The following is a 25,393-nucleotide window of genomic DNA, read 5'->3' on the forward strand; positions in this document are numbered from 1 at the left end:
TGACAGAAAAAGCAATCTGTCAGCTGTTTATTTTAGAAAGTTTTTTTCAAATATATATATATATATATATATATATATATATATATACAACTTTCTGATAGCGACCACTTTCTGATAGCGACAGCTTTGCCAATTGGAAAGGAATCCTTAAGAATGCTTGGTTTGAATTAATGGCTGTGCAAATAAGTATTTTTCGCAAAACCATTCACGAACTTAGCCAGCAAATTGATTCCAAAACCAGAAAACTGCAAAAAGAACTCCCCAAGAACGAGTTCGAAAGAAATCTTGACTCCATCTCCAAAATTTGCTTGAACCTCTCACATACCCTAGCTTCAAGACAATGTCACAAAATGAAGAGGGATAATGTCACGTTAAGTCTTCTGGTGAAACCCAACTTGAAAACTCAAAAAGAACCAGGGGTCGCAGATTCCGCCGGAAAGAGATACAGACCGCATGCAACACCACCAAAAGTGCAGTTGTTACAATTGATTGCCAACTCACGGCAGGAGAAACAAACCTACTCTCCAAAGGTCTAAATTTTTGCCCTAAACCACGGCAATTTAACGCTCAGAAACTTTCTCTTGACCTAAATCTGTTCTATCGACGCTTACGTCTCCGTGAATTTTTGGCCGACGAAAATGGCAATAACACCACGCAACAAACCAACGACTTGCATTCCAATTTTAAGCCAAAAAGCTCGTGGAATCCACCCAAAGCCCATTGTGCGCCTCTTGAATCATTTATTTCGGCCATTGAAGAGGATGTTAAAACACAGACCTCAGCCCCAGACTTCCGCGACAATCTCAACAAAGCTGAGAGACAGGCCATTCATGAACTCCGGAAGCGCGATGACATTGTCATCAAGCCAGCCGACAAGGGTTCTGCAATTGTCGCTATGGGCAAACAATTCTACAGAGAGGAAGCCAACAGACTACTCGGCAACCCTCAACACTACAAACTCCTAGATTCTGATCCTACTCAAGAAATCACACCAAACGTGAAAAGAGTCATCCAAAAGATAGTCTCTAACAGTTCCATTGACCGCAAGTTAGGCCAAAACCTCCTGGAAAACGACCCAAAGCCTGGTCGCTTTTATTTTCTGCCTAAAATCACAAAGAAGGCAATCCCGGGAGGCCCATAATATCGGGAAATGGTACAGCGACTGAAAATATTTCCAAATTCGTGGATCTCCTCATCCAACCTCTTGTTTCGGCCCTACCGTCCTATGTGCAGGACACTACGGATTTCATCCGGAAAATTGGGGAAATAAAAAATCTTCCCTTATCTACTCTGTTAGTAACCTTGGATGTGTCTTCGTTATACACGAATATCCCTAACGAAGAGGGCATTTCGGCCTGCAGAAAAGCATTCAAACCAAAACGTGGCAAAACCCCCACGAAGAAAGAATTGGCCGAATTAATGCAACTTATCTTGACCAACAATAATCTGGTATTTGGCAACAAACACTACCTCCAAATTCATGGCACCGCAATGGGTACCAAAATGGCACCGTCTTTTGCCAACATCTTTATGGGAAACCTCGAGAAAGAATTTCTATCTCGACAAAACTTGAAACCACACACGTGGTTACGTTACATTGACGATATCTTTATGATATGGACCCATGGTGAGGCAAATCTAAAACTCTTCATTGATGACATAAATTCGTTTCATCACACTATCAAATTCACTGCTGATTTTTCTGGACATGGCGTTCACTTCCTGGACACCACTGTGACCCTACAAAATGGTTCACTCAAAACAGACTTGTTCAATAAACCCACGAACAAGCACAACTACCTCTTACCAAGCAGTTGCCATCCACGTCACTGTACCAGAAATATTCCGTACAGTCAAGCGTTGCGCATTCGACGCATTTGCTCCTCTGAAGTCGATTTTGATTCACGCGCTAAAGAACTGTCACAGCACCTCCTAAACAGACAGTATTTTCGGGGTACTATTGAAAATGCCATCAAAAAGGCTAAAAGCAAACCCCGTACCGAAACATTGACGTACAAAACTCGTCAAACCAGTTCCAAAAGGGTACCATTGGTTACTGAATTCCACCCTGGTCTCCCACCACTGGCTAATATTATTCAGAAGAATTTTCACCTACTTCAAGGCACCGAACGCCTGAAATCAGTATTCCCAGAATTACCTGTCATCGCCTTTAAAAGACCCAACAACCTACGGGATATCTTAGTTCGGGCAGCCTTTCGGGATGACACCCCATTAGGGGAAAGCAAAACAGAAACTACAGGATCATCGCCCTGTACACAAAATTGCAAAACGTGCTTACTTGTCGATTAGACCGGGGCCTTTTAGAGCAACCAAACCAAACGCACGTTCCAAATTCGGCACAAAATTAACTGCCTATCCAAAAATGTCATTTACCTCATCTACTGCAATATTTGTAACTTACAATACATTGGAGAGTCAAAAAACACTCTTAGAATGAGAATGACACAACATAGATCGGCGATCAAAACAAAAAAGATCTACCAACCTGTTGCAAATCACTTCAATCTCCAAAATCATTCAATTGAGAATTTGCGTGTTATTGCCATTGACCAGAACGATTCTTGGACAGATAAATCTAGGAAAATGAAAGAAAATTTCTGGGAACTAAACCTAAAGACCACGGCACCATTCGGTTTAAACATCAGAAATGATTTGCCGTCCCAGATAAACCAAAACAATTCCTTTACAATTACGACGGAATCGGATTAAAATAATCCGACGCGGATTAAACTAATCCGAATTTCTAGAACTTCTGCTCAATTCAGCAGAAATCAGTAAGTCGCTTTGCCTTTACAACCATGCCGACATCTTCTCTATAAAATAGTTTCAATTCCTGCTACTCCTTGTCACTTTCGGTGATCATGCACTGAAAAAGAGCTATTTTTGCTCGAAAGCTCTGCAAAAACCAAACATTGGCTTTTTTACTTCCTATCACTTACCTAATTCAATTATTGTATCTCACTCGAGATCCAGCCTTTCTCTAAATGCAGCATAGTTGTTTAACAGCTTTTCCGTTATTATATATATATATATATATATATATATATATATATATATATATATATATATATATATATATATTTATATATATAGTTTTTTTTTAAATTTATTTATATTTATTAATGCATGTTACCATGGTGACTACACAAACCTTATTCTGTGCATTAGAGAGTAGTAGCTGATCCCATGTTTAAAGCGACAATTATCATGAAAGGATATTGTATGCTACCGTGCATGTTGTATATGTTACCATATGTATCATAGTAGACAAGTGGGTCAGCTTCGTAAATATCTTGATAGACTAAAACTGAAAAAAACTTTTTCACGCAGTCCAGTAGGCTTGATTACATAAATTCTTAACTAGCTGATGCACCTTCTACCCAATTATCTAGACTGCAAAAAATTCAGCACACGGCTGTTCGAAGTGTTCACAGAGCGAATAAATATCCTGTCATTACTCCAATACTGAAAGAGCTGCATTGGTTACAGATAGGCCTACATCTAGGCATACATTTATAAATCCTCATCCTGGCCTTCCGTGCTATGGCAACTTACTTATGTGATATCTTACTTCAAGAAACTAAAAATAGGTCATCTAGATCAAAACATCTTAACCAACTTAATGCTCCAGTGTCTCGTTTGAAAACAATCGGGAATCGCGGCTTTCGTTATGCTGCCCTCGTTTGTAAAACTCAATCTCGGTAGATATATTAGGCCTCTGTACTCATTGCAAGGGCGTAGGAACCGGGGGGCTGGGGGGGCGCCAGCCCCCCCAGTGAAAAATATGGGGGCGGAAGTATCATTCCGCCCCCCCCCCCCGCTTCGCAAGTCAGAAAACCCCTTTTTCATTTCCAAATGAGAAAAAAAATCTCATTTGGAGCACCAAATTGCATTTAAGGCCAGGTGAAAATGCAAAATTCTTTACAAAATGGAGTGGGAGTTGAAGTGTGCTATATTGCACCAAATTGCATCTTAGGCCACCTGGAAATACAAAAAAAATCCAAAGGGGGAGGGGGACACCCCCTCCCCTTAGACCCCTCCCCCAGGCCGGCCATCAGTCTTCAGCCCCCCCCCCCACTCAAAAGTACCTTCCTACGCCACTGACTCATTGGATCAGGTTAAGCATTGTCTTTAAAGTCATCTTTGTTTCACATTGTTATTATATGTTTTCTTTTTCTATCTTTCTTTTCTTGTCATCAGCGGTAAAGCGCATTGAGCAACTCGTTGTTGGATTTTGCGCATTATAGGACTAATTATTATTATTCCTAGTACTTTGTTTAACTAACGCTATTGTGCGTTAAAATACGGGTTAAACCAGAGATCTGTGACGGTACTTGGACACTGTACAATAGCTTGGTGTACACTTCTATAGAGTAAAACAACTGGAGTAGGCCTAAGTACTTGTCGCGTCAACTAATTATGAATGAAGCAGCCATTTTCCAAAAAGCAACCGGAAGTCGACTAATATAAGACACCACAGAAAGACTTTTGTAAAAAAAATGTCCAATGCCGTGGAAACACACTTTGTCTTTACCTCACCAAACCTCACATGAAACGGTACATCAGAACGCCAGCAGTGCCAAAAGGAAAACCAAAACCATAAACATTTCAGTATATTTGGATTCACATACTCAACTCTCAATAACTCGCTCATTAGGAGCAGCTAAATGGATGTTACCACGTCTCTAAGGATGTGGGATATTTAGTCATATAGGCCTATACGTTCGTGATGAAATTGTTTGGTCAGAAGATCCAGCTACAACCAAATGCAAAATACCGGATCTATGTCGCTCGCACAAGAGTATAGGTTCAGCCGAACGGCATATTTGTGTCTCTTCGCACATCCTTTGAGATAATCAATGATGCACCTCCTCCAAGCGGGCAATCAGTTGGAGAACATTTTTGGGCTATAACTCAGTAATACTATGGAGAAGTACATTATAACGGGGACATCTTCAAGAATTCAAATTTTCTTTTCATTGGACAATTTCAAGATTGATCTAAAGTGTTTCAAGGCTGCATATTAGGGTTGTATTTGATCTAGATATTCGACAGATCACGGTAACCTATGGTCACGAAAGCCTACATAAATCGAGCTCTAAAACGATGCCCTATATAGCGTCATGGCCGTCACAAAACATACCTTCCTAGTTAGCGTGTGGACGAGGTAAACATGCCACAGGAGAGCCATACCAATTACGATATTGATCAGGAAGTTTACACACCCAACGACCTTTTGCTACAAAGCCGACTACGCCGATATAATGTAGTTCATGAAATACTCCAATCTTTCAGCTCGATGTGCTAAACTGCCATCAAAGACGACAAACAAATAAGACAATTTGTCAAAACAGTGTTTGTTGTTCAACCACAATATATATTCGTCACACCTGAGTATAACTGATTGAAAACAGTAGACCAAAAATATTCCTTAATCAGTATGACAAGATATTCCGTTTTGTACATAATTCCCCTTTACACGCAGAAGAGTAAGTAACAACAAAACTGCAAGAACCCATAAGATCCTCAGATTAAGACCAAACTGACTGTAAATAGTTATAGAAATAGGAGCAAAGAGGGTTGGGGGGGGGGGGGGTGGCTTACATGCCAAAGTAAACTTGTATCTTAAAATTCAATTTTTATCCAACCTGAGTGAAGAACATCATCGAGAAAATGGTTATGGATGATATTGAAACTATTGAAATTCGAAATTTTGTAATGAAAAAGTAGACATAAAATATTAACTAGAGCACCAATGGTGCAGAAGCTCATACCTTTTCGAGCTGAAAAAATGTAGGGCCCACAAAACCAATTTTGGGCCCATGAGGGATACCCCCCCCCCCCCCCCATCCGTTAGCAGAATCCTGGCCACACCACTGGCTATAATTCCTATTTTCCCCCTTTAAATCCTATTTTACCCACTCTCTCAAACAATACCATGCACTGACCTACCCTATTAAACTTTCTCCCCTCTACCTTAGCAGACATAACTTCACAAGCACTCCCTACAAGACATAACTTCACAAGCTGCCTACATACCTCAGGCTCAAAGACTTCTAAGAATCGGCAAGTGCTGATTGGCTATAGGGCTCTCATGCTTACAGTTCAACAGTTAATAACAACTCCCAGTCCTGCTTCAATTCCACTTACAGCCTCTGCAGAGCTTAACCACAAATGTAAACAAACACTGCAGACACTGGGAGACAAATTAAAGGAGCTTTGGCAAAAAGTGAAGGCTCAGATTTTTTTAAACAATGGGGATTAATTGTAATTAACTTTTGACCAAAATTTTTTAGGCATCACCTTATTCATACACAATCCAACAATCATCAGTTCAACTTTGAATATGATCCATCAAAACCTTGAGGAGATTGAGATATTTGAAAATATTACAAAGAATGACCCCCGATGACCTCCTAAATGACATCTGACCTCAATTTTCCGAACACCCCTCGTAACTCTCATCCCGAGGAACATTGTGACCAAGTTTCATTATAATTGGCCATACACTGTATGAACAGGAGCAATTTGAAAATATAGGGCCGCGGCCCAGGCCACAAAAGACCCCTAGTTGATCTTTGATCTCAAATTCATGAACACCCTGAAGGTAAAACTACCATAGTACTATCGTGACAAACCCTCAACATTGTACCATGGAATCTGTAGGAGAAGAAGCATTTTGCGTATTTCCACAAAATAGCCCATTACGGCCCACAGGTGACCTTTGACCCCAAATTTTGGTCCATCTCTGATGGCCCTATACCCAATGGTCCTTGTGTCCAAGTTTCATGAAATTCCATCAAACACTGTGCGAGTGGGAGCGGTTTTACCAATTGTTGACGGATAGAGTGATAGAGTGATAGACGCCGCACTGTAACAATAGCTCACACCAGCATGCTGGTATGAGCTAAAAATATTACGATACAAAGTTTCATCGTTTCAGTTTGGTCACACACTTTTACAGAACATAAATTCTCCATAATGGGGACTCCTGCGATTCTCACTGATTTTCTGCTACCCTTTGGTACCCTCCTACCCCAATGTACTATTCTTAGTTTTTTCCCCACCTCTCCATCCACCACTGTCCCACCCCAGCAAAGAAATGGCTGCATACGTTTTACCACCAACTAAGGACTTTGGTTAGGTCATTGCTTTGAAATCCTGTTCTAATCAAGATTCTTAGCTCTTTTAGAAAAGGTTTTTTTTTAAACAACAATTTAATGGCAGTTTCACTTTAACATGTGACATCAGATGGTTGCTGACAATCTTTATTCGTATGTTATCACTTCAACGATGAAAGGCTCTGAGTTATTGTCAAGATCAGCCTCATTCACTGAGTTTTCCACATCCTGATCCACAGAAACTCCATGTCCTGAAGGTTCCTTTGACAATGTACCTTCCATGATAGCAGTTCTCACAAGTTTTTCAGCTTGCTCAGCCATTTTAGCCAGACCACTTAAGGCATCGTGTTCTACTGAGGTGGTTGGTAATGTCACATTCTGAACATTAGTGACGCATTCTGCAACTGCAGCAATGGCTTGGGACTTGTGGGCTGATGCACCAACATCTACGACATAATCAACTTGATGTGTAGCATTGTTGGTTTCCTCATGACATTGTACTGAAGCGATGCCCGTTGATGGAGCGATGTTCTCCATATGAGTCGGTAAGGTCCTCCTGACATTAGTTCTATCCAGGCTTTTAACTGCACCAAGACCACTACTACTTGCATCAACGTTAGTAGCACTGGCTGTTTCCTCATGATATTGTACTGAATTGATGCCTGTTGATGGAGCATTCTGCTCCATACCAGGTGATAAGGTACTCATGATGGCGTTAGTTGCATCCAAGATTTCAATAGCACCAAACTCACTACTCATTCCATCAGCTTTAACTCTTTTGCTTTCATTCTCTCCATCACATGACGATTCATCTCTACTTTTACGCTTTGTTTGATGGTCGTTCCTTAACTTAGTAAATGTCTGCATGGCCTCAACGAGTTGGTCATCTGTCTCATAGTGAGCCCATTGGAGAATAAAACTTCCGAGAGGCTTGACAAACTTACTAGGATCTCTCTGAAAGGCCTCCTTCAACCTAGTGAAAAGTTGCTCCAGTTCACTAACAGTGTCCCCCTCAGCTATAGTTGTCAAAAACTTCTTTGAAGTTGCATCTGTTACATGCTCAAATTTCCATTTTTTGATGTGAAAATACCGGATGAGGATGTACTGGTGTTTACATGCGCCTCCTGTAATCCCTGAGGGGCAAGAGCAGAAACCCATATCCATATCTACAAACACCCTTGGCTCATAAGATTTCGGTTTTCTGGGCATACTGAACACTTGAGGCTGCTCTTCAGTAATTAAATCTTTACTAAAGTCAGATAGACAATGGATATGTCCATAACGGCCAGTGAGAATCCTTGACAATTTGCCCGCTGCCAAGTCTTCCAAACGATTCTTAAAAAGCCCATTAACTCTGGAAAGCACCAAGTCCAAAAGCTGATAGTTGTTTGCTGATTTTAGCTTTTCAAAAGGTCTGTCTTTCAAAACCCGCATAGCATCACATAGATTATTTGTGGCATTTATCGGGAGCTTGAAGCCTCCCAAGTCTGCATGGTACAACGCCCAATGCAGGCGACTTTCAAACACCTCTTTAAAGTGAGTGACTACAAAGCTGTACTTCCAAATCATCGGGTCCTTCATGATACTAGTAAATTTCGTTTGCACTTCATTTTCTGATGAGCAAATAGCGAGTGTTTTCATCTGTTGGAAGAGATTATACCTGTCGGCATCAGCTATTTGATGTTCCTCACCAAACAAAAACTGCCAAAAGGCTTGAAGAATGTGAAAGATGCACAAGACTTGTTTTGCAGAAGGATACATCTGGTCGAGAGCTAATCTCTCCTCCTCGGAATTACTGGTCAGAAATACTTGAGGACCCTTTCTGCCTCTTCCATAGTATGCTCCCACGCCTATTAAATTATGTAACATCTCTAACCCATGCTTTATGGCAACAGTTGAATCAGATCCTACTATTAAACATCCTAATGGTAGTCCTCCGGCAACACTGTCTGTCAGAAGCAAGATCAACTGAGGTCGACCAGGGCCACAAACAAAGTTGCTTACAAAAACAACTTCTCCTGCAGCAGGAACCATCTTGTGTACTCTCTTCATCAGTGGGGTGACAAGAGCAATAACATCTTCACCTTCAACATTTTCGGAGCATATGCAAAGCCCATTCTCATTGTTGTATTTTGAGATGCGTTCTTCAAGCAACTCCTGTACCTTTCGCCGACTCAAACTCTTGGTATCTTTTCGAAATATGTCATAGTATAATCTGAAATCATGAAAAGGAGTGAACATATCGACAGAAAGTTTCACCGTTGAGCATGAAAAGATGGCTGGCTGCATTATCAGTTCATTTCTTGCTGAAAAGGAGGGTGCAATCATCTGATAATGAATGCAATAACCTTTGATGACCAGATCACACAGGTGTTTCTTACCCCACAGGACAATAGCTCATCTCATTCTAGGAGAAATGCTAGCTTCAGCAACTACCTAAGTTACATTTGAAAAACATATGTATGGTTGTACATTATTTTATGGCCAGTGTGAACGAGCTCAAACCTTTACTAGTAGGTGACTAATTGCAAACATGAGTGATATAAACTAAAAGCTCCCCTCCTTCTCCTCCACCCCCCCCCCTCCAAAAAAAAACAAGTCCAGATGGTATTAACATAAAATATGGTCATTTTATTGAACTTCACCTGTAACAAAACTGAGCATCTGGACAAAAATGTCGATCGGAAACCACCTTGTCGCACTCTTCTCCATATTCCTCGGCTAGGTCACGCTTGTGAATTTTCAAGGCTTCCGTGACTGAGTGTCCATCTTGAAACAGTTTGATAAATTTCATTTTGACCGCGTGAGACACATCCCTGTGACTGAGAATGTTGGGGTCATCAATAGCATGGTTGTGGCTGCCGGTAAAAGTAATTGTTGTGGGCCAGTCGGGCAAATGTGAATCTGTAGATCTAGAAGATCATACATTAAAGTTAAAGACATTCCAAAATATGCAATTTCATTATAATGCACTGAGAAGTTGTTGTACTTGACATAAACTTAAGATGCTTTTTTCTTCACATCTGACTTTCTGGGCTTAATATGAGTTAAGGCAACATGATCTATTTTCAAAGCCTGTAGAGCATTACCTGAAATATAACACTGCATTGTGGTCTTTTGTATGCACAGTAAAGTGCGATATTTCATATTCCTATTTCTTATCTTCCTAAGGGTATAATACAAAGCTGCATATAGGTTTCTTGTCACCGTCGGACCATGTAAAATGCATTTTTATCAGTTTTGAAGACAACATGATGTGCATCTTGACCAAAATGTCTTGTTGACTGTACCCCAGTAACTAGCTTAAAGATGTACGTTTCATCTGAAAGTACTTAAGTTATTAGGGCCGTCTACAGTAGTATTTGTGTTGCTGTCAAACACACCATGGTGGTATCATTTTTAGAATAAAGCACTAGACATTTATTTTGGAATTCATCTTTAGCAAAAATATAAGACATTTAATTTGGGATTCATCTGTAAAAAGGATCAGTAGACATTTAAGTAATAACTGCCATTATCTGCAGACTGAAGATATTTCTTGGTAAGAGCTTCCTTTGAAGATTTGTCTAACAGCCATGGTACGGTAGTTAAACATCGATTTTTAATTTCTTTAATGTTTCATCGGCAGAGTTCCAGAGCTTGTCTAACACTTGTACAAGAATATCACCTGTCAGATGATGAGGTTTTGGTGTTGTTAAACACAGACAAGCCAAACACTCTTGACTTAGGTAGTTATGAGAGTTAAATTTCTTGAGAAAGTTTTGATCCATGATGGTAGATAAATTCATGAATTGACATAAAAATAGTTTTTAACAAAGAGGGTCCACAGAACATGTTGGTACTTTCATATCGACTTTATCAAAACATGACACTTTCTGTTTTCTGTAATAAATTCATCCTTAAGTTCATATCCAAGGCAAAACAATCCATTTCCCTTTGCCTTGTGTTACGTGCCGACTTAAAACTTGAGTATCCTCTTCCATCTCCTCAACGGACTGAATCCTCTTCAGGAATGCCGTGTCTTACGTTGACTATTTTCAATTCAGTATTGACTTGACTAGCATGTTCATTGTAAATGTATCAAAGGATGAAACTAGATCATAACGAATACAACATATGAACAGCATTTGACTAACCTGCACTTTCTTATGTGTCCTGTGTTCCCCCTGCGATAAAATAGTTTCTTGACACGGATATTGAGAAAAGCAGGGCAGCCTGTGTTTTTGGTTCTGCGACCTCCTGATGGCTCCGCCTTCACCCTTGTATTGTGATGGCACATCCTTTCCAGCTGCAGAGAGCAACATATGTTGGCAACAACATATCGTCACATGTTACATTATTGAACAAGTCACACTGTTAGTTGTTTACAGCAATGTATATGGAGCTCCCTCCCTGTTGAAATTAAGTCTTTAGATTCTATTATTCAATTCAAGCGCTGTCTTAAAACTCTCCGTTTCTCTCAACTCTATTAGTGTTTGTGCATTCAGCACCCGTAAAGCGCATTGAATAACTTTTGTTGGAGTCTGCGCTATATAAGACTAGTTATTATTATTATATATGGGTCATTCCATATCACATCACCAGATTATGAAGTGATTTGACATGGAATGACTCATACGCCATTGCTTTAAGTACCGACTGTACTTTGTTATTCAAATGACTTTGGGCTTCCATTTAAAAAAAATACAAAAAGACAAATGAGAGTACAATGGTTGCACTCTGTATAGTTCCAAAGTCTCTCAAAACATTATTTTTGCAAGTAACTCTTGTGTTTCATATTTCCATCATCGACCAGTCTTAATTTTAAATTTTGATCATTGATAACCACCATAAAAAGCAGGGTTTTCCTAATCACTCTGGTGGATTTTTTCTTCTTTTCAGTCACTCTGGTGGGCTTATAAATACCAATACCTTTTGCCAACATTTCTTTTTAGTGATATGATATTTTAAGAGTTAAACCTACTGACTACCAGTAACATTTGACCACAGCTAGGACAGATCTCTATACTTATCTCATCTCACTGCATGTAATGTATAGGGGGAGATGAGATATTCTACTTCACCCCACATCAGAAATGTGAAAAGGGTGTCGCAAACTCCTCCCAGACCGCAAGTCCCATCAAGTTTACTATTTGTATTTTTATTTTCGAGTTCAAACTTGGTGGGTATGAAACCTTGTGCCTGCATGATTGATGACATCAGACAGTAGGTCAAGGGCAGAGGTCGAAAAACCTAAAACTTGCTTTGGAATCATTTTCTGCTTGTCAACATGTAGTATAAAGCCATACGAGATGTAAAGAACGATTAGACAAATTTTGTGTTTGGATGTCAAGGGTAGGTTGAGAGGATAAACCTGTTTCTGCGTGATTGATGACATCATATAGGTCTAAGGACAGATGTCATAAAACCTAAAAAACTTCTGCTTGTCAACGTGTAGGAAAATGCTTAAACCACAAGATATGTAGAGAATGATGAGACTATTTACTAGAATATTCCTTTTTGGAGGTTGAGGGTTAGGTTGAAAGGACCATATAGATCAGAGGTGGAATTGGCCCAACTTTGATGTCTTGCATGAAACAACATTGATGGTTAGGTATTTATCATTTACTACTAAACTTTAATCTAAACTATACCTAAAAGAACTGGATTCCAGCCTTTTAACAAAGATAGCAAGCAGATCTATGCGTTCAGAAGTAACCTAACATTCACTTCCATCATGGAGGATATATGAGATCTGCAACACCAGGGGTTGCCATCTTGTTCACTTTTCAGACGTGTTACCATATTCTAAAAGACTATAGGGCATTGTGTTATTTACTGTTTAGTTAAAATTATGCATCAAACTGTGAAAACTTAATCATGATGGTATAATTTATCAACTTTTTAAGTCACTTGTTCTGCAACTTTACTAATGTTTACGACAGCAGTACGGACACATCTTTCATGAATCAGAACTTTGACAAGGAATAAACACAAAGGACTAACATGGGCAATTTAAACAACCATATATAAAGAATTAGGAATGATATACTACAGCACTGCTATGAATTTATGGTTTACTGTACCTAAGAAGTGTCATTGCTTGTGAACATTTGTTTACAATATTACTATGTGAAAATTAAGGCCATACAACTATGCAACATTAGTCCTGCCACATTACCACAGATATACGGTAGAGAGTATTCAATCTACCCTACACAAAAGTATGACTATTCTCACCCGGCATAACAGTTTTCTGCCAGTATTAGGATAGGTACACCTTGTTCTCCACGTAGTCCGAGAGAGCTTCTGGTACTGTTTCAGCCAGCTCTTTGCATCCTTCTCTCTCGTTATCTTCAACCTGAGGGTAGCTTGATAACGATCTGTGTCACCTATCAATAGTTCACACAAGGAGTACTCATATTCAGGAGGCAAGGTTTTCTGTAAGAAATGAAAAATGAAATGGTTGAAAACAGTATATGGCACTGACAAACAAACATTCAGTTAGTCACACTAAGTAAGTAACTTTATAACTTTATTATATCCCAGAGGGAAATTGCATGCTGGCATAATATACATTTTTAAAAGAGTAAGAGTTCAACATGTAAAAGGATAAATTTACAAATAGAATAAAGGAAAACTACTGTAGTTGACAAGTAAGATAGTTAAAATTGTCAAACATGAAAATGCACAGCCCAAGCCAAAACAGATATATACAAGAATAGAAAGAGCCTAACGAATGAAAAGGTTGTTATAAAGCCTAATGCACTGTGGAATAAAAGATGACTTGTGTCTGTTAGTGGCAGCATATAGGAGTCTCATCCGTCCACTATGAGGAATTACTACCCCGGCAAGATCTGCATATAGGGGATGGGTATTGTCCGCAAGTACTGCATTAAGTTTAACTTGAAGAAGACTTTGGTAGGATGAGTCAACCGTTGGCTGATTTTCTCCTAATATACGGCTAGCTTGTTTAATAATTGTGTCGATACGTTTTTTATCTTCTCAGCCCATGTTCCCACCCCAGCAAAAAATACAATATAACCACACACTGCTAATGACAGAATTATGAAACAGGTCTTGAGGAATGGAGGAAAAGCCTACTAAAATTCACAGACAAGCACATATATCCCTTTTGCCAACGAAAACAATATCTGTAACAAGAAGGACCACTTCTTGCGTTATATTCTGCCAGTCTAAGACACTGTAAACTGCGGAAATCAGTAATAACAATTATAACTGGAATTTAAATTTGAATCAGTAAACAACAAGACATAGGCCTCGAACAACAGAGCAACAGAGCTCGAACAATACGGTCATACTGCAAGAATGCTCATTGCATGCATTACGTTGACATTTTAACAACATTTTTACAAATCAGACAGTTGTTATATTGTTTAGAACTGACTTTTTCTTTGTCAACTGGTAAGAAACCTGTGCTGTAAGAAAGAAACTTTCCTGGTTATGTTTTGGACCTGTACATGAAACAAGGTTATAATCCAATCATCAAATATGGTAAAAGTTAAACCAAAAGCATCATGCCAGCGGCACTATCTGACTATGCCACTGCAATATTTGTGCTTTTAACTGTCACCACTCGAGTTAGGAGGTTAGAACAAAACCGATGGCACACTATCATTGTAAAAAACTAGTGCTTACAGTGCATAAATGTGGGCAAACATTATGAAATCAAAGAAGAGCAGCTAACTTTGTTAGCAACAAATGCGACATAATAGCACTACATAAGCTGATACTGGGAAAATGTTTTTTTTTTATGTTGTCCCACGGTTCTACTTTTTGATTGCCCAAATAGCAAACTTGGTTTTCACAAAGTGAGGCAAAATAAAAAAGGACCAACATAACAATGGTCCAACATGTAGACTATAGGAGAATATTTGTTTTGGTGAATAGCATACTAGCTCTGGTCCAGTCCCCTTTCCCTAGAACTGGCAGTTCATAGGCTTACCACTCTTTTTGTATTATTTCAGTATCTCCAATGTTGTTGCGGGCAATACCGATTTATCAGTTTACCTAGGCTATTTAACAGTATTAAGCTATATATATGTATCTAAATTTAATGTACAGTACTTTGGTATGCTGCTTATTAACTAAAAGAACAACCTAACCATTTTAGTATTTGGGGGTTATATGTACAGTAAACAACTAGTCGACCTCCAGATGACCTGCAAAGCTGACTTTGGTGGTCCAAATTGTGATAGCAATGAGATGGTGCAATCATTCAGTTTTATTGGTTTTTATGCAACTGTCCTACAACTCCTGACTGTCCAAGATCTTTCGGCTTGACCGTAGCTAGCGATGTATTCAGCCCTTAAGTGCCTGATGCTGCATTATTACTACTTGTAATTTCCTGTACATAGACCTCAGCAATAACTTGTGCTGTATAAAACATAGGCCTACAGTACTGCACAGATTTCCATGGATGGCTTCATACATATTTCATGTCAGCTCCTACTCCTAGCTTTAATACTTCATTATTGAGTTACAAGTCTATGTTAAAAACAGTATATGAAAACGAAATAAGAGCCTGCTAAGTGCTAGGCTAGGCCTAAGTTAGGCCTAGGCCCTACTAGTATAGTGAAGGCTTCATAATTGATGCACCTCTGTAATTGACACACCTCCTAATATTCCTAGTTATCACTGTGGCAACCATATGTGACAATGAAATTTGATCCATTTTAAAGCATTTTACACACTTCCCCCACACTTTACCCCCACATTTTACACACTTCACTGTTGCAAATATTTTTCGCATTTGGATATCTTACTCTCTACCTCCCTCAAGGTGAATCCACTACTCTGTGAGAACGATCCGCCTGCTACATATTGGCATGTATAATTTATGAGTAATATGGCCTATTCTATTCTGTCGTCAGTCAGCTGTTTACCGTTCAACGAAATTTAAATATTTCTTAGTAGAAGGGACAACAAAAAACTTATGGTTTGATTGTTATACACAGATTACTGTTCTCTTAGTCTATTGTTTGTTTTGTTGTTAAGGGAGGTGAGTCGATGTAGGTGGAGTACAGGTAGGTACAGGGTAGATTATTTTCTTAAGATTTCCTGACTGACTTCCAGAATGGCTTCCCCCACAAAAACAAGCTGCTCCCACCCCCCCCCCCCCAAAAAACAAATATTAAAAATTTGAGGTTTAAAATTCCCAAATCGGTAACAAAAAGAGATGCCCTTAAACTCACATGTATAATTTTTTTTATGAAGGGGAAATGCTATCGTTTGTACGATAACAAGTCTATGAAGAGGGCCTTTAACTTGGTCAGGAAATTCATTTGTCCAAGTTTTTATCAAACCGAGCTTCCGAGGAACATATGCTCCTATTATATGATGGACACTCGTCACACATTTCCATGGAGTTAATTGATTACGCCCATTACAGAAACATAATCCTTTTTGTACTCCCCCCTCACACTAGCCATATTCTACAGCTCGTGGATGTTACCATGTTTGGACCTTTAAAAACTTTTTATCACCAGGAGTGTCAAAAGTTCATGCGAGAAAATCCTCGGCAAGGTATCACATTTGTAAACTTATTTCCAAAGCCTTTCTGAAGTCTTTCACCCCAGTAAATTTAGTTACTTCCTTTTGAATGACAGGTATATACCCAGTTGAGCCTGGTGTAGTCAGTAAACTGCATTTCATCCCTGCAGAACCTCTTAATGTGGCTGTTCAAAACAAAAGCCAAAGCAAAATAGCTGTCGACACAAATCACTCAAGAGATGATGACAGATTGGACACTTTCCTAAGGGACAAGATTTCAACTCCCAAACCACCTATAAACACAAAAAAGAAAGTATAAAAATAGGCCAGGAGGTGTAGCAATCACCGAAGATAGAGTTGTTCTTAAAATCAGAAAAGTCATAGAAGAGTCCAAAGGCCCATCAAACACATCAGCCAATCGTGATCACTCAAAGGAATCCCCAAAACCAGGAGAAAGTAACAAGTCACCTTGGGGGAAACATCCAGAAAACCATCTCAACCCCAGAATGACTCTGATTCCAGTCAGGAATGTACTGTAGCAATGATGTATAACTGTGTTTGTAAGAGGTTCTCTCCTCCAACTTTGAAGGATTTTCCTAGAAAGGAAGTTAAGTTTGTAAACTGGGCACAATGTGAACACTGCACTCATTGGACACATTTAGAGTTTTGTATCCCTGATACAAAGGAGAGCCTTGAGAATGGAAAGAACTTCTTATGCCCCAATTGTCTCCAGGAAGAATAAGAAGACATTATTTATTTTCTTATAGTTTTTATATTTTCAAGAAAGACTGATTATACTCCTTTAAGATGAAAGTTCATCAACCTTTCGTGACCTCTCTGTGACCTGACTTGTCTGATTCGAGGTGAGAGGCTCAGAGCTTGGTGAACAGCGTACAAAGTCAATGGATGCACGCACACAGTAAGCTATGGACAAATGTGTCAGTTACACCGTATTCACAGACTTCACAAGCCAGACTTCTTCGGGTCAGATTCTTTTCAACTGTACGTTTTGTGGGAACAGCTGAATAAATATTTTGGGGTTATTTTATTTTTGAGATACTATACATCTGAAAATCGTATACAAGTGAGTGTTTTGGGGTTTTCCTTAAATAGATATCGTTCATCAAATCCTTAAGTGTGCCAATTACGAGCCCACCATGGTACTATTTACCCTGACTGTACAACTACTACTACTACAGTACTAGCATTCATGATATGCAGTACCCTCCAGGCTCCAAAGTCAACTAGGCTATTGTGTTTCATGCTGATAGATTCTTAGCACCAGTCTAAATCTCTGACTTAGGCATAGTACTCAGGGAAAGTTACACTTACTCTGTAGTCTTGGCTACGCTATACTTAAATGGTTGCAATACAGTTTGGCAGGGCCTTCGCAGGGGCTATTGCCTAGACAAACTGGCCTAGGCCTACAGTAGCTTATGCAAGGACTAACGTAGACTAGGCCTAGACCTAATTGGGTTAAACGCTAGCAATGTTCTCCATTACTACATTAGAGCTAGTTTGGCAGTATGTGTGAAACCTTTAATTCTGTCAATTCTATAGAATCTTCGTCTACTTTGGAAGAACTCGGGCATTTTGTACAAAGTGAGATTTTTGCTTCCATCGCTATTCTCCTCTATGATCCAAATTTCAGCCACTGATGCGCAGAGATTTTGGTACATTGGATCGCATGGGGCGCGAAGCAGGCCAAAAGCTTGATCACTTACTATTATAGATATGGAAGGCGGAAAGGGTCAACGTGAGGCGCCGTCCACTTAGAGATGGTCGTTCACCCAGAAACAGTTCACTTAGAGATCGCTGCTCAAATGCAAGCAGCCGCCCACTTAGAAATTGTCGTTTAACGTGAGGCGCCGTCCACTCAGAGATAGTCGTTCACTCAGAGACCGTCTACTCAGAGATCGTTACTCAAATGCAAGCAGCCGCCCATTTTGAAATCGCCGTTGAAGTACAGAAACCGTTCATTCAGAAATGGCCGTTGACTCAGAAATCGACAAATCGTCCACTCAGAAATATATATTTGGCTTCCATATACAGGCTGTGCAGTTACAGGCCTATATATGATGTAACACGAACACCTGAAATGCAATGAAACAGTTATTGTCAAATTTAAATGACAATAATTCAGGGACGAGTATGGGTATTTAGTCTTGGACTAGTATCTTTATCTGTGCTAGATTTCCAATCTGACTCTAGTACGGGAACCTCAGTAGTATGAATCTATTCGGATTGATACCACACGACTCTGCTATAATGTTATGTAAGAGGAAGTACGCAAAGAAATAAGCAGAATTTATGAATCTGAACGATTTGACAAATAAAAATACTCCACCGGTTCCATCGATCAGCTATCTTCATGTTTGTGAATAGTTCATTGTTTCTATACAATATACTTACAAACAGTTGTGACAACGTTCTTATGCTTATATCACTCTATACTGTCCCCCTACATCATGCTTCACAGCACTTGTACTGACAGTATGAACAGTTCCTCATCTTTATCTGATTCTAATGGTAGTACCACTCTAGACTGTACTATAATATCATGCTTCACAGCACTCGTACTAACAGTATAAACAGTTCCTAATCTTGATCTGATTATAATGCTGACCTTACTCAATACGTCTCTCCTCCTACATCATGCTCCGCAACACTCGTACTGACAGTATTAACAGTTCCAAACCTTTATCTGATAGAAATATTTCATTTAATGCTCATGATGTCGATACGAGTGCTTAGAATCGGGACCTGAAATTACAATATACAACACAATTGTAACAGCTGAGCACAACTTACAAAGGCGATTTCTATTTACAAGTCATCTGTCCCACGTGGCTATATATGAGGTATCATGGTCTCAGTCTATGCGCAAGTTCAACCCCACGGATGAGAAAGTGACCAGATGTTTGTAGAGGGGCAAACACAACTCAAGATAAGCTACTCCATTGTCTGTTATCTGTCAAAGAGCTCAGACTACTTTACTAAGCTGTAATAATTTTCTGCGCATGAACACTAATACGTTTACTGATGAAGCCAACACGTGTAATACCGGTCCATTACGTTCTTTGCTGTTCTACGAAGATGAAGTACTCTTGCCTTGTGTTCATTCTCCTCTCTGCAGTCGTTTTAACTAATGGAGCATTTTGTGGTAAGTGGTTGTACGATTTAGGCCTATATCTGTAATATCGATCGACATGAACAGTGTAAAACAAACCCTTTAGATCGATATCGGCCAATTTGAAAGAGCATTTTCTCAACATACGTGTTTTTATAATTCTAACCCATGGGGCCGATGTTAGAAAGAAAATCACGTGGCTTCATTATCTTTCCCTTTCATGTTCCTCTAACAAAATTAGTGCTGAATCATCATGATATGCTATTTTAAGATGAAAAGCAATTGTTCACAATGCACCACGTCTGTCCCTCCCGCCCACCTCACTTGGGCCGGATATAACTTCAAGTCAAGGCACTGAGCACTCCATACTTACAGAATTAAACTTTACATATATTAAAGACTAAATAATCTACAGTATTTAATTACAGATATGCCTGCATTAAACACATGCACAATGTTCTAAGCATAAACATAACATATGCTTAAAAGACATAAAAATTGTTTGCTGATGTACAGACTGATATACGCCATATATACATAAATTATACATAAATGATACAACAATTAGCTTTAACTCACAGAAGAGATTACTCAATTTTCCTTTCTTTCGATTCATCAAAATCCGGTTGAAAAAGAGTTTACTTATTTGAAAATCTGCGGAAAACACCGGCTTAACGTGATGACTCTATAGTATATAAAGATCACATTTGTAAGTTGTGCTCAGTTGTTACAATGGTTTGTATATTGTAATTTCACGTCCCGATTCTAAGCACAATGTCATGTATCGACACCATGAGCATTAAATGAATTATTTCTATCAGAAAAAGGTTTGGAACTATACATACTGTCAGTACAAGTGTTGTGTAGCTGATGTAGAAGGAGAGTATTGAGTGATATCTGCATTATAATCAGATAAATCTTAGGAACTGTTCATACTGTTAGTACGAGTGCTGTGAAGCATAATAAATGAGGACAGTATAGAGTGATATAAGCATTGGAAAGTTGTCACAACTGTTTGTAAGTAAATTGTATAGAAACAATGAATGATTCACAAACATGAAGATAGCGCTGTTCGATGGAACTGGTGGAGTATTTTTATTTGTCAAATCGTTCAGATTCATAAATTTTGCTTATTTCTTTGTGATTAGTACTTCCTCTTACATTATATTCTAGCATAGTCGTGTGGTCCTCAATCCGAATATATTCATATACTACTGAGGTACCCGTACTAGAGGCAGATTGGAAATCTAGCACAGATAAAGATACTAGTCTAAGACTAATTACCTATCCTCGTCCCTGAGTCTTGTACCGAGAGAAATTCTAAGTGTACTAGTATCCATGTTGGTGTAATCACACTTATGGTGTTGTACTCATGGTGTTGTACTCGTTCTCTTGGTGTTGTAATCGCACTCACGGTGTTGTAATCGACTCACGGTGATGTACTCGTGCTCACAGTGTTGTACTCATACTCATGTTGTTGTATTGTACTCCTTTCGTTGTACTCGTACTCACGGTGTCGTACTTTGCACTCGTGGTGTTGTAATCGCACCGTGGTGTTGTTATCGTACTCATATTGTTGTACTTGTACTCATGGTGTTGTACTCGTATTTCTGCTGTTGTACCCGTACTCATGCTTTTGTACTCGTACTCATGTTGTTTTACTCACACGCATGGTGTTGTACTCGTACTCATAGTGTTGTACTCATGCATCTGTTGTTGTACCCGTTCTACAAGTCTTGAAGTTTACATTGAATATGTTCTCGTTCTTTCGTTCGTCAGGTGACCCAGCTCCGAACTATCCAGAGATCACTCCTGATACGGTATTACATACATATTTCCTCTCAGTGACCAGTCTAGGCGAGGAGCCTTTTCATGGGGTCGATCTACTACCAGTTATGGCCCCAGTTAACGCATCTGTCACTCAGATAATGTTACTTGCCCAAGAATACACACGGGGAGACTTTTGGTAGGCGACGACGTTAACATTGCAGATCTCCAAAATTTCAAATATTAATATTTCATTGTCAAATTAATATACGGGCGCTCCGTTAAGTTAGTTTATCCACCAGTGATTACGCATAGAACAACAAGAATTATAACTATCATAATAGTAAAGCGATCACCGATATTTATGATTTAGACACCCTTTTATTAGTAGAGCCATTCTATAACAATTGTCATCGCTTCCATTGTACTTGCAGGTTCGAATCACACTATGACCCAACATACGGTACCTTAGTGTCCGGCATCAATGGCTTGTACAATAATTACCCTTGGTATTGGTTTCTCTACGATATTATGGAAGATGGCATGACTGCATGTGGTAAGAAACTCTCCCAATATCTTCTGATATACAAAGTGAGGGAAGAAGGTGGGGTAAGAGGGACGGGCCGGGAAGGGGAGGGGGACGGGTAGAAGTATTTATAAATATACATTAAGCATATTCAATCTAATATTTCGTTTAGAATATTGTAGACGAACCAAATTATCATGGCAGAACAACATGGATACCTAAAGGCCTACATAAGTAAAACCTTCTCGCGCAACTACTACCACTACTAGTATTATATGTCACGTCGTTGTATTCATACCACAGTTCACCTGTAGGTACCAATTTCGGGTGTTCCAGTGCATGATAATGAAGTTACAGTGTAATTCTTCACCTAAAAGAATCAGAGAAGGGGTTTAGAAATGAAAGGTTAGGCTCCGTTGATATGACGGAATTTTATCTTGACATGGTAAAATAGATATATATAGCGACTTAATTGCTACCTCCACCGTGAAAGTTTTAGCCTTTCATAGAAACTGGCAACCATAGAAAACGTGTCACCAGCTCCAGGGCTTCTTGAAAAAAATCGATCACTGTGGGATTTTGTTAAACTTGACTAGTTAGTCTGTATTATTTCCAAATTGTTTTTCTCATTTTGGTGTACCCCCCCCCATCCCCCACCTACCCCTGCCTCCTCTCCCTCTCTCTTCTCTCCATTCCTATTCCCCAATACCACATGAACTTCGTTTCTTGATATTGGTGATATTTTCTTTTAACAATAACCTTTTTGATAAATTGTCGATTTTTTTTATACGCACCACTCTCCTATATGAGTTACTGGCAGGGATTATCAATTGATATCGAAACTGAAATATACAATATAATTAATGAGAGGGACGCTTCGTATGGGGGTTTGCCACAGACGACATAAATGGTGATTATATGCGGACATAAATTCAAATGTAAATCATTATTAAATTCGATGTATATTGTCAGCGTTCAATTGAAATATGCTGACAAATAACATGAATTCTGATTGGCTAGGAATATATGCTGACATTTAAATCGAAGTAATGCCATCATAATCTTCGAATTAATACCAACATCATATGTGAACCATTTATGTCCTCTTTGGCCGACCATAGACTGGGCGGGTGAGTTGGATGGTTCGAATATACTTATAGTCCCGCCACCTGTTGTAAATGGGTTTGTATGTTAGTTAGCATTGTGTACGTGATATTAAAAAAAAAAAAAAAAAAAAAAAAAAAAAAGTGAGGGGCGGAATGGAAGGGGCGGAATGGAAGGGGCGGAATGGAAGGGTGAGGGGTGGAAGGGCGAGGGGCGGAAGGGCAGGGGAAGGGAGATTTTTTTGTCTCGCACCTAACATCTTTCACACGAAACATTCGCTATAGTTAAGCAGTAAGTTTATTTTGCCCTATTTATGTCGTAAATTTGATCATATAATTATTGCTTTATCATTTCAATATTTGACAGGTACTGATTATACGCATGCAAGACCAAACGACCATTTCCATTGGCTGTATGAAGAGTACATCCCACAGTACTAAGACGATTCATATCGTGTAGTACGCCACTTGCTGCTGTGAAGATATATTACATTATAGAGATGTAATAAAGCCTAATATCTGATATGATATTCTGATGATCAAACAGTTTCCAAGTGGTAAATTGCGCCGACACTATCCTCTGTAATAATTCAGAAGTGATGAAGAAATATTATTTTTCTGAGGGTCATTTAGCCTATCTACATTTGTATCGACCGATTTAATGGGTGGGGTGAGGAGAGTGGTGGGAGGGGGGGGGTAAACGGGATTTGTATTTCAAGAGGGGGGAAAACAAACAATAGCCGCGACCGTGTTTGCAATTACAATGTGTACGCTTTTTAGATTATCTTATGACGTAATCATCATATCAATAATTACCATAGTTTTGATGTCTTAATAAAACACAAATAAGGATGAACTGAAAAAATAAAAATTGCTACATCAAAAAAGAAGGAAAAAAAAGAAATCGTTGCCGAAATGAAAATTATTCGTAGTTTTGCTAAAACAGTTTCAAGTGTGTGTTTTAGTGGGCGATATACCGATTTTTGTGAAGAATGAATAATTCGTAGTTTGAAGCAGTGAAAAGGTTTCTTAGAAATGTAATTAACACCACCAACAACAACAATATCAGGTGCGTATCCAGGGGGGCGTTGGGGGGCGCGCCCCCCGGGTAAGGAAAGAGGAGAGAAAAAAAGAGAAGAAAAAAGGGAAAAGGAGGGAAAAAAGAAAAGGAGGAGAGAAAGGAAGGGAAAAGAAAAAAAAATAGAGAGAAAAAGGAGAAAAGGAGGGAGCAGAAGATAGCCAAGACCTCGGGAAGAGAAACGGAGGAACAGTCATAGTTAAAGCGCTGATCCCTATAACATACACAGGGTAGCCAGTGACAGATCAAGGATTACGGAGGGGGTGTGCGCCTCACCCTACCCCTTACACCGACAACTCCATTTTTGACGTTTCCTTTTTTCCTCTCTCACTAATGTATCTATATAAATACTATATATGGTCTATCATAACGCGTGTGTGTGTATGGACGCCTTAAACAATTGTACAATTGTGCTATATGGAACCAACTGTGGCTGGTCTTGAACTCGACCGAGTCGTCGGGGTACATGACGCATTTCGGGAAGGGGGCGACCGCCCCCCCCCCCCTGAGCAAATTTTCTTTATGACATCGCTAGTAATTTCAAAATAGACAATGCTTAGATGCAACTTACAAGGCCTGGGAAGTGTCATTTCCAGCGATCTGGGAGGCATTTTCGGCCAAAATTTTTCTTGTACGCTTCACGCCAACTCATGGTGGCGCTTCGCTTAGATAGTTTGCCTACAGGCTTCGCCCCTCCCTTGGCAATTATTCGCTACACGCCTGTTCGAATTTGTAAAGCAAAGAGCAGATATAACATCATATCAGTGAGCATTGAAATGCATGTTCCACGATGTACAACCTCAAAAACTGTCAATGTGTGTAGTCAAAGGCGTAGGAGCCCAATTGGATTTGGGGGCTGTAATGACTTGCCCGAAAAAAAGCCAAAATTTTTCGCGGGCAAAGCGCGCGTTCAACATATCAATGCCAATATCATATAAGCAAGCATCGGTCATTACAGTGCATGGCATCGTGTACCTTACGGTCCGTGAAAGTTGTACAGTATACCGCCGGATGCTATGTAAACAACCAAATGTCTTATGTAGATGGAGAAAAATCATACAGATCCATTTATGTCAAAACTCTCTTTTACAGTAGTAATGTCGGCCAAGCTTACAACTTTATTTTAATTACCAAGGAGATCATTTTTAAGCTATT

The 25,393-nt window shown here is 39.3% G+C and overlaps 2 protein-coding genes across 2 annotated transcripts; one reads left to right on the top strand and one right to left on the bottom strand.

The window, feature by feature from the left end:
• Positions 1-5,363: 5,363 nt before the first annotated feature.
• LOC139980600 (uncharacterized) lies at positions 5,364-18,330 on the bottom strand. Its single transcript, XM_071992353.1, has 5 exons — positions 18,172-18,330; positions 13,362-13,562; positions 11,279-11,430; positions 9,788-10,054; positions 5,364-9,357 (listed from the first exon to the last, which is right to left on the bottom strand). Exons 1-5 carry the CDS (start codon positions 18,253-18,255, stop codon positions 7,290-7,292), a joined length of 2,772 nt encoding a protein of 923 aa, XP_071848454.1. The 5' UTR covers positions 18,256-18,330; the 3' UTR covers positions 5,364-7,289.
• A 1,277-nt stretch (positions 18,331-19,607) lies between these two features.
• On the top strand, positions 19,608-24,420 carry LOC139980601 (uncharacterized). Its single transcript, XM_071992354.1, has 4 exons — positions 19,608-19,797; positions 21,544-21,730; positions 21,966-22,087; positions 23,528-24,420. Exons 1-4 carry the CDS (start codon positions 19,677-19,679, stop codon positions 23,599-23,601), a joined length of 504 nt encoding a protein of 167 aa, XP_071848455.1. The 5' UTR covers positions 19,608-19,676; the 3' UTR covers positions 23,602-24,420.
• The last annotated feature ends 973 nt before the right edge of the window (positions 24,421-25,393 follow it).

Source organism: Apostichopus japonicus, chromosome 15 (genome assembly GCF_037975245.1).
Source record: "Apostichopus japonicus isolate 1M-3 chromosome 15, ASM3797524v1, whole genome shotgun sequence".
Classification (NCBI taxonomy): Eukaryota; Metazoa; Echinodermata; class Holothuroidea; order Aspidochirotida; family Stichopodidae; genus Apostichopus; species Apostichopus japonicus.

Excerpts from the sequence above, each read along its gene's own strand:
- LOC139980600 (XM_071992353.1), bottom strand. The coding sequence starts at position 18,255 with ATGGAAGCAAAAATCTCACTTTGTACAAAATGCCCGAGTTCTTCCAAA. Across the intron at positions 11,431-13,361 it reads GCAGAAAACTGTTATGCCGG|CTGGAAAGGATGTGCCATCA; the intron begins GTGAGAATAGTC and ends TGCTCTCTGCAG. Across the intron at positions 10,055-11,278 it reads GGACACATAAGAAAGTGCAG|ATCTACAGATTCACATTTGC; the intron begins GTTAGTCAAATG and ends ATGATCTTCTAG.
- LOC139980601 (XM_071992354.1), top strand. The coding sequence starts at position 19,677 with ATGAAGCCAACACGTGTAATACCGGTCCATTACGTTCTTTGCTGTTCT. Across the intron at positions 19,798-21,543 it reads AACTAATGGAGCATTTTGTG|GTGACCCAGCTCCGAACTAT; the intron begins GTAAGTGGTTGT and ends TTCGTTCGTCAG. Across the intron at positions 22,088-23,527 it reads AGATGGCATGACTGCATGTG|GTACTGATTATACGCATGCA; the intron begins GTAAGAAACTCT and ends AATATTTGACAG.